Here is a 15,270-nt window from a genome sequence, read left to right on the forward strand (position 1 = left end):
TATATTTCAAGATTCCTATGTCTTATCTTTCCCGGGAATTCATTTTACAAATGGGGAAACTGAGGATTAAAAAGGGTTAATTGACTGTTGCTGGAGGGTGGTACTCAATAAAGAACACTGACTGTCACTGCTATGGAGAACTCACCCAGACAGTCCATGACTGTCTCATCCTCAGGATGGTGACAGGCTACCTCTCTGCATCCAGACCTCAGGCCTGCAGGCAAAGCTTAAATGTATTTTCCCTCTGCAGACAGCTCAGCTGTTGGGAACTTGTGGCCAGGGATGGATCACCTGGGAAAGGAAGGTGGCCCAGGCCTCACAGGTTTCCTGCCTGGACTGCAATGCAAAATCAGCAGGTAGGGCTGGGGCAGTTCAGATGTGCTTATTCAGCAACCCTGGGCCTTTCTGCCTACCGGGCACCATATACTATTTCAAGAAGCTTGGCTCAGGGGGGGGAATGGAGCAGAAGTAGAGATGGTTTGGCTCAAACTTCAAAATAGGAAGTCCATCTTAGGCAAGACCAACACACACAGAGGCAAAATCCCCATTCCACCCAGTAAATTGAGTTTGGCAATTATATTGAGTATAAATGCCTACAACCTCACTACTTGTGTAGAGTCAGTATTAAGGGCACAAGTCCCAGGCTAGTATGGGCCAGCCACCCCCAAGATAGTTTGGACTAGAAAGATGGCTTAGTGGCTAAGAGCATTTACTGCTCTTGCAGAGGACCAAGGTTCAGTTTCCAGCATCCACACCACCAAGTGGTTTACAACCCTCTGAAACTGCACTTGCATGGGGATCTTGTGTTGTCTAGCCTTCTAAGCTATCTGCATACATGCGGTGCACATGAACCCATGTAGTCTCATACTCAAAGATAATCTTTTTTTGTTGTTTTGTTTGAGCCAGCATCTCACTATGTCACTCTGGCTGTCCTGGAACTATGTAGACCAGGTAGAAGTTGAACTCACATGTTTGTTTCTGCCTCCTGAGTTCTGGGATTAACGGTATGCACTTATCAAATGCAGCAAGATATAAAACTTAATTTTTAATGAATCATCTTGCCTTTATGTATGTACCTGGTCCCACAGAGGGCATTTGAACCTCTGAGACGAGTCATAGATGATTGTGAGCCACTATGCATTGCTGGGAATTGAACCCAGGACTCTGGGAAAAAAAAAAAAAAAAAAAAAAAAAAACAGCTAGCACTCTTGATGCTGAACATCTCTCTAGCCCCAATACATCTTTAAAACAAACAAAAAAACCACCACCCTTGTAGTTTTTAGCTGTGATAGCACACGAGGGTAACCATAGTAGTCCAGAGGCCAATATCTCGTTTGAGACCAACCCATTATATAGGGAGATCCTGTTATACCACTACCAACGAAGCAGTGTTTTTATTGTGTATGATGTGTGTTACTGTGGGCATGCTCATGCCATTGGAGTGTGTGTGCAGAACAACTCTCAGGAATGATTCTCCCATTCCACCATGTCGTCTAGGAATTGAACTCAGGTTGTCAGATTGTATGTAACTTCATTACATGAATGGCATTCATAACTCTGTGAGGTACCTGTTTTAGGCTTGGCATCTGACTGCATGCATAAAAGGACACCTTGCCAATAATGGCTAGTTACTGACCAATCCTATTGCCATTCTTTCATTTTACCTACGGTTAAGAGGCTAACCAGGACCAGGCACATTAGCACAAAGGAGACAGAAGCAGGTGGATCTCTGAGGCCAGTGTGGACTGCAGAGTTGGTTGTAAGACAGCCAGGGACACAGAGACACTGTCTACATAAACAAACAAACAAAAAAAGCCAAATAGGTAATCACTGCATTAGCAAGCCTACGTGATAGTGGGGAAAGTCAACCAATGAGTAAACAAGTTGAAAATAGATGGTGCTTGGAAAGAAACAGCTAACACAGAACAGCATCCCCAGGGTAGACCCAGGAACTTCTGGCTTCCTGTTCCTCACTCTTGCTGAAAAGTAAGAGAGACTAAGGTTGTTCTGACAGTGAAGATAAAGTGTAACAAGAAAAACCTGCTACTTTTCATTTCAGGTCCATTCAACACTTAGTGAGGAGCATTCAGTTCACACTGTAGTTACATGCAGCACTTAAGAGAAAAGAACTTTCTGGACAGCAGCTTAAACTGGAAACACACCTGTTCTTGGTCAATGGCTGTGGCACATGATCTAACAGGTTTGCGACAGACAAGCCGCTTTCATAAATCAATCTTCACAATACAGAAGACAATTGTTTTTCCCTCATATAATTGTTTCAATTTCTACTGTTGAATATACGACATATAGAGACAGCAGTATATAAAGCCTAAGTATGCGGGGACAGGTGTTAGGGCTTCCCTGTGGAGTGTGCAGTATGGAAAGCTGGGGGCCACAAGCATATTACTTTCAAAGACAGTTAAGTCTCTGGGTGCCACAGGGCCAGTCAAGTAGAGGAAGGAAAGGAAGGACCCAGTTTAAACAAGATTTCAGAGCGGGAAAGAGACTGTTCATTGTTGCAGGCTAAGTAAACAGGAACTGTGAGTGGGTGGGCCACCACCAGGGTCTTCTCCTGGAAGCTTGCAGGACAAACTCCCCACTTCCTCAGTCTCTTCAGCAGGCCTCATGCTGGGTACCCACGCTTATCTATGCCTCCTCACTCAGAGGGCAATTCTTCATCTATTGCACTCACTCACGATGCTTAGTCCCTTTATTTGTGCACACACATACATACTCTGAGGCATGCAAGAGCACACGCACACATAACACACTTTAGCCTCTTCCAAATCACTCACTTCACAGTCACTGCAGTGACAACATCTGAAACAAAGAACGAAGCAGCAAGATGTTGAAAATAAAAATAAAGCGGACTTTATTCAGAAGATAAAGGTGGTGGTATCAGTTTTGGTTAATAAAGTTGGGCTCAAGTGTTTTAACAGGTCTTTAATGCCATCACAGACTGGCATGCCAACGGCATTCTGAATGCCAATTACACATTGATGCTATCAAAGCTGATGGAATTTGGACTTCTTCTAAAGTCAGACTACACACACATCTTAAAATAGTAAAGAGTAAGGAGACTGCTTGGTTCTGAACACCATACTGAGCAAGTCCCTCCACTTCTCCATAGACCCTAGGGCAGGATTACAGTTGCCTCTGACAGCTAAAACTTCAACATTCAACAGAGAGGGAGGGAGAGAGGACTGGGGGAACTGAGAAAAAGGAAAAGCAAAATTAACCAATGTAATTGGTGCAAGCAGCTGCCACTCGTGGCAAACCCAAGTCTACTTTGATGCCCATTTTCTTCACATTTGCACTGACATCTTCCCAAGCAGACGGTAACTACATTCTTGAAGGAATGTGCCAAGACTCAGGGTGGGGAAGGCCCAGACAGTGAGTGGACAGAAAGCATTTTGAGTTGTTGCCTTAAGTGGAACCAACTGATTAAGGACAAACACCCAAACCGTAGAACAGTAGCTGAAGGTAACTAAAAGAGGATTAAAACGCATAACCAGTGCAGAATAGCAAGGCACCAAGACCACACTCCAAACAGCCCATTTCTTCCTCTCCAAGCATTGAATGCGTCTGAGAGAAAGCATTAGTAACAGCACTTGTCAACTGCTTCCCTGGAACAAAACATGACAAAACACACGGAAGGTTTTGTTTTCATCATGGTTCTCGGTGTACTTTATTCCCCTGCTGTCTCGCTAAGCAGCCCACACAGGACAGAAATGGGTAGCACTGAGGAATGATCAGATTGTTTTTTCCTTTCCCCCAATATTTCTGCCCCCTCCCTAAGCCCTGCCCCAACCCTACCTAGCATCAGGAATGGTTAGTAAATCTGAAAACACAGCTAAGATGGCAACAAGGCATTCAGAGGCCTGGGCCTCTCTTCTCATGAGGGCTCCAGTGACTGCTCAGCTCACAATGTAGCGTCTCTCCTTCAAATACTTTTATACACTGGTTCACAGATCAGATCGGCACTTTGACTCTGAACCTGGCACCAAAAGGCACAATGTCTGATACCCTGTAAAGAGCTACTACAGATGCTGCTTATGGACAGGCAAACGGAGCCAGTCCCACTGAGGAACAGGCCTAGACAGGGAGGGGAGATGAAGGGAGCAGTGGAGGAAACCTAAGCCAACACCCTCTACTACAATGGAAATGAAGTGGGAATGAGGGCCTTGTGTTTTAAATCTTCCCAATACCAGGAAGCACTACATACCCCCTTGGTTTCTATTATCATGTCTTCAAAGCAGCATATTCAAACGACAGCAAATCTCCTAATGTCTGCACAAGCCAAGAGGGCCAGCTCACAGAAATCCTTTCTTATTGCTGAAAGACTAAAATTCAGGGGGCCTTGTTCCCTCGTAAAAGGGAAAACAATTCTGACTTATGGTAATCACAGCACATCACACTTTAAAAAAATACTAAAGCGTGTGAGCAGGGGAATGTTTGACACCATTTTATTCATCTTCAACTTCAGTGGAAAAATATAACCTTTTCCTAGTGCCATTTTCATCACAATAGTTGTAGTTAGTGTGTGTGTATACGTATATACACGCACACATTTGTCTTATCGGTTAGTTGGTTTTGAAGTGCAGCAAGAGACCAATACCGCATTGCAGTCAATCAAAGAAAAGAACAGAAGGCCAAGCAGTTTCCAAATGGTTATTTTATCAGATCGTTCAACATTAAATTTTCGTCATTTGCAATTCAAAATAGTTACCTGAAGTTTGCGGTTTTGAGCTTGTATTTACTTTTATTGTACAATTGTATTCTAAACTCTTTGGCACAGTTTTCTGGGGCATTCAGACTGCCACAATATAAGCCAGGAGACAGCATGTTTCTGATGCCAATTTTCAAGCATTTAAATTTGGTTTGGGTTGTGGCTTTTTCTGTCTTTGAAGTCTGCATTTTATTTGTAACAACTGTACTTTTATTTTTCTATATCCTCTAACTCCAGAGTTTTCTTTTTCTCCCCCCTCCCCCCACAGCTACATTCACAGCTGAACCATAGTATCAGAAAAGGCGCCTTGATGAAAAGATCAGGACAGGAGCTCTGACCATTCGTCAGTGTTTTCCCTAGAATAATTAAAAATGAAACCAAACCAAACCTAAAGAGCGTCTTTCCTCATTTTTTAAAACGTGTCTCTTGTGCTGCATCAATAGCCAGAACTTCAGTTAGTTTATGAAATGCAACATCAAACCCCTTTGTTTTCTGGGAAAAAGAAACTGCAATGACTTGAAGTTGAGAATGTGGATACCGCCTCACTCACACACACTCATTCTCAGACTGTGAAATCCCCCACGCACCTTCTAACGGGCACATGTACAGTACCAAGTGCAATGGTACAGTGAAGGTGGGCTCAAGACCCGGGCTCCATCTTTCTCCTCAGTAGCAAAGGCCAGGCTGCCTTTTACAATACAGCCCCACAGCTGAACCCAGGTCCTCCTCTCCCAAACCTGATCCCATTCGGCACCGGCCAAGACAGGAAAGCTAATTCTAGCCTCCCCTGGGAAGAGACAACTTTGTTTTTAATAAGTAAGTAAATCCATTGTTTCTCTGTTCCAAGATGGCTGATGTTATGTTTTTCTAAAGTCAGTGCTTACTTAGCTCACTAACAGCGCTGCTGTTGTCGGCTGTGGCAGGATTTTCAATGTGGTGTTTCAAGCCTCACTCACTCATCCTCTCATTCCCAAACATTCAGCATCCGTGCACACTCCTCACTTCCGGGTTTTTTCAAAAGATTGGAGATTTCCAGTGGGGGTCTCAGGTCATCATCCCAATGGTACCAGATCTAAAAACAAATGGATGAAGAGGTCAATCCTGCGGTTACATACACCACCAACTCCTACAACTGCCCCTAAGTTTGACTGGGGTTTGCCAACTCCCAAAGACTGATAATGTTTGTTGTTTTTCTCTGCACCATCTACCTGCTGGCACAAGGAAGCATCTTCTTTAGCTCAGAGGTAAAAGTGCTTACTTGCACGTGAAGTCCTGAGTTCAATTCCCAGCAATCCAAGCAATCAGTAAATAACTCTCAAGGCTAGATATGGTGGTACACACCTTTAATCCCAGCACTCGGGATGCAGAGGCAGGTGGATCTCTGTGAGTTCAAGGCCAGGCTGGTCTACAGAGTTCCAGAACAGCTGGAGCTGTTACACAGAGAAACCCCCCAAAAAGTACCCTTCCAAAATCTGAGGGAGTGAAGACAGTGTCTTACCAAGCTTGGTTCTTCAGTTTCCTCAGCTCCTTTGTTGCCCACGTAGCCAGGGTCTTTGCTTTGTTAGTCTTCGATCTCCGTCCTTCAGTTAATAGTTCATGGATCATTGGCCTAGCTTCTACTAATTTCAGAACGTCCTTCCCAAATGCTGTACACAAGTCCCTGTACAAAACAAATGCACCCGAGAATGACTTCCTGGCCAAACCAGGTAGGGCCAACTATGAGTTTCTTAGTATTCATTCACTTTTTTTTCCTAGTTCTTCAAGATAAGGTTTCTGTGTGTTGCTACCCCAGAACTTGCTCTGTAGACTAAGTGGGCCTCTAACAAAGATCTGCCTCCTGAGTGCTGGGATTAAAGCTTCGTGCCACCACCACCCAGCTCATTCACTTCATAAAATTGTAAGAGATGTCTGGAATAAATTAAATTGCAAATATTAGAAGGACTCACCCAAAGTTAAAAGCTACCTGAGTGTGGTGGCACAAAACCCTGTAACAAGGAAGAAGCTGACAAGGATCACGAGTCCAATGTCAACCTGGCTCATACATAGGCTGCAGAGACGGCTCCGTGGTTAAGAGCACTGGCAGCCAGGCGTTGGTGGCACACACCTTTAGTCCCAGCACTCAGAGGCAGGCTGACCTCTGAGTTTGAAGCCAACCTGGCCTACAGATCAAGTTCCAGGACAGGCTCCAAAACAATACTGAGAAACCCTGCCTCAGAATAATAATAATAATAATAATAATAATAATAAAATAAAAAAGCGCATTGACTACCGGTCCAGAGGTTCTAAGTTCAATTCCCAGCAGCCACATGGTGGCTCACAACCAACTGTAATGAAATCTGGTGCCCTCTTCTGGCGGTACAGGTACAACACTATATAATAATGAAGAAAACAAAACAAAACAAACAAACAAAAAAACTCAAAAGAAGTTAAAAAGAAAAGAATAAACAAAACATTCCTCTATGGGCTATTGCCATTTGTACTCAACATTTTCCCTGCTGGACAGTGATGCCTTTAATCCCAGCAATCCCAGTACTCAGGAGGCAGAGGGAGGTGGTGGATCTCTGGTCTACACACAGTGAGTTCTAGGACAGCCAGGGCTATGCAAGAGAAGCCCTGTGTGTATGTGTATATCTGTATACATCTAGTTGTGTGGAAGGTGGCATGACTTACCCTATCAGTCCGGCAGCACATGCTACGACTCCATCTGTATGATCCTCGTCTCCAGCAATGTGATCAATAAAAGACAAAATAAATTCTACTCTGGGTTGTACCAGCATTACATCCGCTATAAAGGAAAGAGGAGGTCTGATTAAACTGTCCCATGTTAGACAGGACTCAGCCTCTTTTCAATATGGCCACTGCTATTGTACCCAATAGTAAGGCTCCAGCTGGATAACCAGCTATACAGAGTGACACCAAAAATTATGTCCCACAAGTGGAACACAAAGGAACAACCTCCACTGTGGGCTTGAGCTACTCAACTGCTGCTCTAGCTGCCACCTGCAATCAATAGAGAACACGGGCACATCTGTTCTCCCCAGTGGCCACAGCAGACCCCTAAAAGACAACACTAGAGGCATGGCTCAGTGGTAGAGCTTTGCTACCATGCCACGCAGCACTGGGTTTGGTTTGGTCCCCTTGCACACAGACCAATGTCTATCTATTGCCCCCCACAACATTTCTCTTCTCTGTCCTTCCTTCCTACATGTAGCAGGTGCTCATTCACCAGTGAGCTACAAAGGTAAGATGCACCCTGGTCAGCGGATTCGGGAGCTGGGCTATATACTCAACGGTGTACGTTTTCCTGATCTCCCTTCAATCCTTGGACGATTCCTGTGTAAGCTTCCAAGCAGCTTTCTCTTAACTCGTTCAGATAATCCACCATGTCAAAGTCTGACTGTAAGAGATAAAGAACAAAAACCGCTGCCACACTGGCCATAAACAGTCCTGCACCTATTTATTAGAGCTGGTCTTAGAAGACCATCAAGACAGTTCCAAGCTTACCTTGTCCACCTGGGCTTGGGAGGCCTGCTGCAGAGTATTCAATACGACCTCTAGGTATTTTTTAAACTCTCCACCAATGGCAAGAGCAATATCACCAAACACAGACAGAATCTGTGGCTTCACAGACCTGTGGACATTTTCATTCTAGCAAGGAAAAAAGAAAAGCTAATTTATAAATATCAAATCTTGTCTGGTTTGAAGACCCTACCTAGAAACTTGAGACACAAAAACTGAGTTACTGTTAGAAGAAAAATTATATATTTACTTTACCATTTCCTCCAAGTAGAATATATTCCTTTAATTAACTTTGCCACTTTAGATCTGTCTATGAAAAGAAATAATTCTCTTCCTCACAAATTCAAGACAGTGTCTAGGAATCTACAGCTCCTTGTCACAGACCCTGAGATTTAAATTTCTTTCCAACTGATAATTTTTTCAATGACTGGCCAACTAGAATGCAAAATGCTCACCCCCAAGTTCTCCAGGAGAAGCTGCATGACCTCATCACAGAAGGGTAAGATGTTAGACTGCAAGGCTCGACACAAGTCTCCAACTAAGCCAACAGCTGCCAAACACACCTGCAAAGAATCAAGGAAATGATCTCCCAAACAGAAAAGGCTTCCAGCAGAGTACAGCATTCCTTTTACCTAGGTAACAGTCCCTCATCACTTGAACCAGAACATAACCTTCCCCTGTGCAGATTATGGGATTTTTAACCAGATTCAGCAAGGGCTGTCTTGAGTTATCAGTAGGGAAGGATGGTGGCAGAACATGGGAAAACAGTGTTGCTCTTCAGGGCACTGGTGATATAACTTGGCAGCTGCCTTTTAATTAGGACTGTTCAGGCAATCAACTTGTGATCTCTATCTGGCAGATCCAATATCTACCTCCAGTGCAGACACTAAGGCTACAAAAGGGGATACTACTTGGCTTCAGAAGTCTGATTTTTGTTTGTACCTATGCTGCATTAATGAGAGCATATGATTTTGAGGACTGGGATGTAGCTCATGGTTTAATTAAGCATTTGCCTAGCATTAGCATGCAAATGGCTCCAAATCTGATTCTCAGCAACGTGAAAACAAACAAAAACCAAAGACTATTGAAAAGCGTATCGTACCTGGTACTCAGCGTAATTTTTCAATCCAATGCCCAGGAATGGTTTAAAGGCCTCCATGTACTTGAGGAATTCACCACCCAATACTGTTAATGGAACAAACTATTAGCTAATCACAGCAACAAAGGACATTAGATAAACCAAGTAATCCAAAACATATTCCCTGCTCAACATGTTGGGCAGAGTATATATGTTGATTAGTATTTCCATCATGAAGACATTCAAGCTTTCTAACTGTTTGAAGGGCCAAATTCACATGCCACAGGGAAAATGCCAAGGCTCCTCTAACAAAGCAGAATGGACCTTAAATAAAGAATAATTTTTAATCAACTCATCAATGTTGTTTCATGTCCCCTCCTATATGGGAAGCCAATGTCAAACGAGGTTTCCTGGTCAGTTGAAGCAAGGACTTAATAAGCCACAGCCAGGAAAAGAAACAGAAAGGCAAGGGTACAGCTCAGTGGTGGAGAAAGGCAGGCAGAGCTGCAGAGTACTCACCACACTCCCATCACTTTAGGGGTCATACTTTTTATTTACTTAATTTTACTTATTCTGTTTTAAATACTCTATGTGTGCATTACCCTATGGAAGCTAGAAAAGGAAGTTAAAGGTGTTTGTAAGCCACCTCAGATGGGTGCTAGGATTCAAACTCTGTCTCTGTGCAAGAGCCACAAGCACTGTTGACCCCATGAGACACCTTTCTAGGCCCGGATTTTGTTTTCTTAGTACAAGGTCTCAGTTTGTAGCTGAGGTGTCCCCAGAACTTGAAAGCTTTTCGTCTCAGCTCCCCCAAACACTTGAATTACAGCTATATGCCCCCCCCCCTACTTCCGCTCCAGCAAGATTCATGTATCCCAGGCATGCCCAGTGTGGCAAAGGGTAATGTTAACCTCCTGATCCTCCTGCTAGCACTACCCGAGAGAGAGGAACACTTGTGCACCCCCATGCAGTTTATGTTGTTTTGGGGGGCACTTGCTCTTTAAACAAATACTCTGCCAACAAATTATATCCTTACCATTCTTTTGTTCTTTCTACAGAAGGGACTCACTATGTTATCACATGCTGGGCTCTAACTCACAATGCTCCTGCCTCTGCCTTTATAGTATATGACTACAGGCATCTACTATCACACCTGGTTTTGACACAGGCTCTTTATTCCACAAATAGGATTGGTCCTTAACAATATACTTAAAGGTCACCCCTGACAAAGCGTTCCAGAGTTCCAATGTGCTCTTTAATGCTTTAACTGCCCTTAAAATGCTAAGTCTGAAGACTGTTCTCCAAAGCAAATATGTATGGTTAGATATAACTACAAGAAGTCAATCAATCCTTAAAACTCGGGCAATAGTTTATTCCACACCACACTAAGCACCACTATCTATTCAATTCCAAAGCATTGTAACCTGAAAGTACCAAATGCAGGAATAGAAGCAGAAGCTTTCTTGTTTCCTCTACCCTCAAACAAGAGAAAACCTTAATAATTGATTCTCAAGGGAAGAAGAAACCTGATGGACCCTTTGATGGGTACTAACTTCCCCTGGAAGGCTGACAGTCTGATGTAGATACTAAAACTAGCTGGCCATTACTTTATGGCAGCTGGCAAGGAAGGCAGTGATATGTTACACGTGTCCATTCAAGCATCAACTCTCTCCTGCTAAGGACACAGACCCTGTCTTCTGCTGCTTACTAACCTTCCACCAATGTGCTAACTGCCATCAGGGCATCTTCCTGCACTCCCCCAGATCCAGCTGTGCTCTGGAACATCCTTAATAGGGAGGCCATGACCACATCAGAAATCTGCAGAGCATCTTGATGCTGTACTTTCCGGAGTACATTCTGTGAAATGAACAAGAATTCAAGACCCGTTAATTCAAAATCCTCCAATCAGGACACAATACCTTTTCTAAAATAGTTAACACCCCTGACCCACCCCCTTTTGCAAAAGCCAAATACATTTTCCTTAAGAACTCTGACACAGCAAATCATCTTCAAACATTCATTTCAATGATCTCTTCCATTTTTCAATTCACTGAAAACAAACACACACACACACACACACACACACACACACACACACACACACACACACAGAAAAAAAAAATCCAATGATGCAAAACATCACTTCCTCTGCCCATCAGACAGAACCATTACCCTCTTACTAGGGCGACACATTATTTCAGCTTACAAAAAGGGCATGTCTTGGTTACATTCTTATACGAATAAAAAGCCTACATACAGCCTTAACTTGTGAGGTAATGGTCAAAATCAGTTCTGGTAAAATGACCAAACCAACTCTGTCTGACTCCATATGCTGCCCTCAAACTGTTCTTCTCATTTTTATGTTTGCTCCACCCATCATGACAATGAGCAAGTTCTAACATGTCTTGAAGTATGATACCCAAACAGAAAGAGTTCACAGGGAAGACAATTACTGAAAACTGAAATCCAGTCTCTACGTATGCTTCAGAAGCCCCAGAGCTTTCCTTTTGTTCACTGACAGAAAAGGAATAAGCAGACATTGACATTTTATTTCAGCTTTTCCAATCAATCTTTGAAATGCAAAAAGCACATCAGATAATGTTTTAAACCATGATGCCAAGCTTAAACATTTTTGGTTATGCAGGGATTGAGTCTAGGGCCCTACATATGCTAGGAACTGGGCTGAGTTACAACCCTAGCCCCAGAGCCAGTGAACCACAAATGATCAAGCTGGGTTTAGACAAAAAACCAAGAGTAAAAGCTGCCAACACACGAGAGGTGTAGAGCTGGGAGGGTCCATTATCCCAAGGCATTTCCATCTCCACAAAAGACAGATCTTTCAGGACAGACACAAAAGAAAGGCAAGAAATCAACTCTTTCAGTCAGAGACCAAAGCCCTCTGAGAATAACTCCTGGTCAGAATCATCATACTATTTTGGAGCTCTGTGTGCCCATGAAACTGTCATAATAATAAAATGGCGCTCTTCCTTTAAAGTAGTAAGTGAGGAGTCAGGGATTTGAAAGAAGGTTCAGTTGTTAAGAGCACTGGCTAGTTTTCCACAAGACTTGGTTTTTGATCCCTGGCACCCACATAATCACTCCAATATGTAGAGACCAACATCCTTTTCGGTCTTCTTAGGCACTTCATATACAGCACATGTAGGCATCACTCCCCCCTGCCCCACACACAGAGACAGTGTGAGAGCATCATACCTGAAGAGTGGCGCAGAGCAGAGATTGAAGGTCATTAAACTGGATTCTATCCGATGTGCTCTGGATATGGGACTGAAGGAAAAGAGGAAATCATGTCTAATGGAAACTTTCTACTTGCAGCAATTACCAGGACCACCAGCTGGCTTCTGGAATGCTAACAGTGAGCACAGCCACCGGAAAGCAGAGGCAAGCACAGCAGGCAGTAGGCTCCCAGCTTCTTTGGGCTCTGGTGACTGAGCCTAAGGCAGTGCAGCAGTCTGCAATGCTTACAGTCCCTGGTCTTACCTCCATCTGAAGCACCTGCTGCAGCCGTTCCATAATGACCAGGGTGGTCTTCTGCACCGCAGGGTAACAATCCTTGGCACTATTTTTTACAATTTCCATTAGAGATTCATATGCAGAACTTCTCAGGTTGTTCTGATGTCCATCAGGTCTACAAGGACACAAAGCAAAAATTGTTAAGGCCTCAATTGAAAAGTGACAGAAAAGGAGTTGGTAAAGCACACAATAATTTTTCCCACCCAAAACAGGAAACCAGAGGTTGGGGATGTAGCACACACAAATCCACTGAGTTCAATCTCTAGTACTGTAAAATAGGAAGCCAAGCCAAAAATGGTACGATAGCAAATAAGGTTTGAACCCAGCAATAAGATATCAATGAACCAAGCCAGTGTACTGGACACAGAACTTTAATCCCAGCACCCAGGAAGCAGATGCAGTTAGATCTCGAGTGTTAATGCCAGCCTGGTCTATATAGTTCTCCACAGCTACAGCACCCCCCCCCCTTTGGTTTTTGAGATAGGGTTTCTCTGTGTATCCTGGAACTCACTCTGTAGACCGGGCTGGCCTCAGACTCAGAGATCCAACTGCTTCTGGTTCCTAAGCACTAGTATTTAGAACCAGCTAAAAGAATTTTTTAAAAACCGAAAGTCCTTTGAGCTAATACTATGCTTATGGTCTCTCCAATTGGCTATAATTTATAACAAGAGCGAGTGAAATAACTCTGTGAGTAAATGCACTTGCTGTGCAGGCCTGGTGTCCTATAAAAGTGAAGATAGAGCCAACTCCACAAAGTTGCCTCCAACACCTACATGTATGTACATAGCATGCAATCTATACTATACACATGCACTCACTCACGTGCGCTCTAACAATAACCAAAAACGTAGATTGGAAGGGAGTTTTTGGAAGAGACCCTTGATAAAATTTGAGGGCCAAATACTAGCCTGAGGTAGAACTGAACAAATGCTGGTTAAGTCAAGAAATTGCATTAGCAACCAAAAATGAAACACATGAACAAATGACAGTGACTGACTTGGTGTGGCCATGTGTCATTACTCTAGAACTTCTCTCTTATCAATCTGTAAAAAGAGATTTCAACTTTGAGGTGTTCTGACGCAGAATCCCCCCCATATCGATTCAGTTGACTTTGAACTTATGATTCTCCTGCCTCAGTCTCCAGAGGTGCAACATCAACTGCGAGCGTGGCCTTAATTTATTTCTCCATTCTCTTCTGTCATCTGCTATAGATAGGACACTTTAACTTCTCCCGAGAAGGCACAGTGCTGTGTCATATCCCAGTTCCCACCCTCTATAAGACAGGCATTAGACATGCAGTCATGGGTCATCCGTTAGTTACCTGTCTGTGGTTTCCAGCAGCTTCTGAACGATCAGTTCAAAGGAAGAAGACAAACAATAGGTAGCTGGCTCTTCTTGATCATCAGCTACATCTGCAGCTTCATAAGCAGCTTCTGCCAGACTGGAAAAAGCCTGGAATGCAGAAGGATTTAAGGTAAGTCCTAAGGGAACCCCAGAGGGATTCTCTCACCTTCCCCCCCCCCAGCCCAAGATACCTTGAACCTACAATTAAACTGCTGTTAAAGCTCCAACTTTTCTTGTCAAAATCATCAAGAAAAGTTCATTACTCAGCACCCACATGAGGCGATTCACAACCACTTCTAACTCAGCTTCGGGGCATCCGACACTCTTTGTTCTAGAGGAAGCACACATAGTACACCCACTTCCCCCAACAGGATTTGGTGACAACAAACACATAATGCAATGCTGTCTCAATGTATGGGACTGGTTGGTCACAGAAGCATCCCTTGCTTCAGAATTTTATGGGGGACCTGAGAGATGGCTCAGTGGTTAAGAGCACTAGGGGTTCTTCTTTACAACGTAGGTTCAGTTCCCAGCATCCACATGGCAGACCATACCTATTTATAACTCCAGTTCTAGGGACTCTGATACCAACATACAGGTAAGACACCAATCAATGTATGTGAAATTAAAAACAAAAAACACCTCTATATGGAAGTAGCTGTACTAATAACCTTAATCATATGCATACAAACATACACACTAAAAGAACAAAAGAAGGAAAGAAATCTAAAAGTTTAACCAAGAAGGACCAGATGTGGTAGCACACACCCTTAATCCCAGCACTAAGGAGGCAGGACGGGCAGATCTCCCTGTGAGCTTGAGGCCAGCCTGAGTTACAGATTGAGACCTTGGCTAAAAGTATGGGAGAGGACTGGTTGGTTTTTGTTTGGTTTGGTTTTAAGTTTTTCGAGACAGGGTTTCTCTGTGGCTTTGGAGACTGTCCTGGAACTTGCTGTTGTAGATCAGGCGGGTTCTTGAACTCACAGAGGTCAGTCTGCCCAGAGTTCTAGGATTAAAGGAGTGTGCTACCAATACCTGGCTGGGGGTTGGGTGTTTTGCAGAGGATACT

The 15,270-nt window shown here is 43.6% G+C and overlaps 1 protein-coding gene across 1 annotated transcript in view; it reads right to left on the bottom strand.

The window, feature by feature from the left end:
• Nucleotides 1-2,848: 2,848 nt before the first annotated feature.
• The window catches only part of Kpnb1 (karyopherin subunit beta 1), a 28,564-nt gene continuing 16,142 nt past the window's right edge, over nucleotides 2,849-15,270 (bottom strand). The window contains exons 12-22 of the mRNA XM_051175150.1: nucleotides 14,179-14,309; nucleotides 12,825-12,972; nucleotides 12,540-12,611; nucleotides 11,039-11,183; nucleotides 9,351-9,433; nucleotides 8,704-8,811; nucleotides 8,234-8,377; nucleotides 8,021-8,126; nucleotides 7,400-7,514; nucleotides 6,228-6,389; nucleotides 2,849-5,801 (exon numbers count right to left, since the gene is read on the bottom strand). Coding sequence (XP_051031107.1) covers nucleotide 5,801; nucleotides 6,228-6,389; nucleotides 7,400-7,514; nucleotides 8,021-8,126; nucleotides 8,234-8,377; nucleotides 8,704-8,811; nucleotides 9,351-9,433; nucleotides 11,039-11,183; nucleotides 12,540-12,611; nucleotides 12,825-12,972; nucleotides 14,179-14,309 — 1,215 coding nt within the window. The 3' untranslated portion in view covers nucleotides 2,849-5,800. The remainder of the gene's footprint in view (nucleotides 5,802-6,227; nucleotides 6,390-7,399; nucleotides 7,515-8,020; nucleotides 8,127-8,233; nucleotides 8,378-8,703; nucleotides 8,812-9,350; nucleotides 9,434-11,038; nucleotides 11,184-12,539; nucleotides 12,612-12,824; nucleotides 12,973-14,178; nucleotides 14,310-15,270) is intronic.

Source organism: Phodopus roborovskii, unplaced genomic scaffold, assembly GCF_943737965.1.
Source record: "Phodopus roborovskii unplaced genomic scaffold, PHOROB, whole genome shotgun sequence".
In the NCBI taxonomy this organism is placed as follows: Eukaryota; Metazoa; Chordata; class Mammalia; order Rodentia; family Cricetidae; genus Phodopus; species Phodopus roborovskii.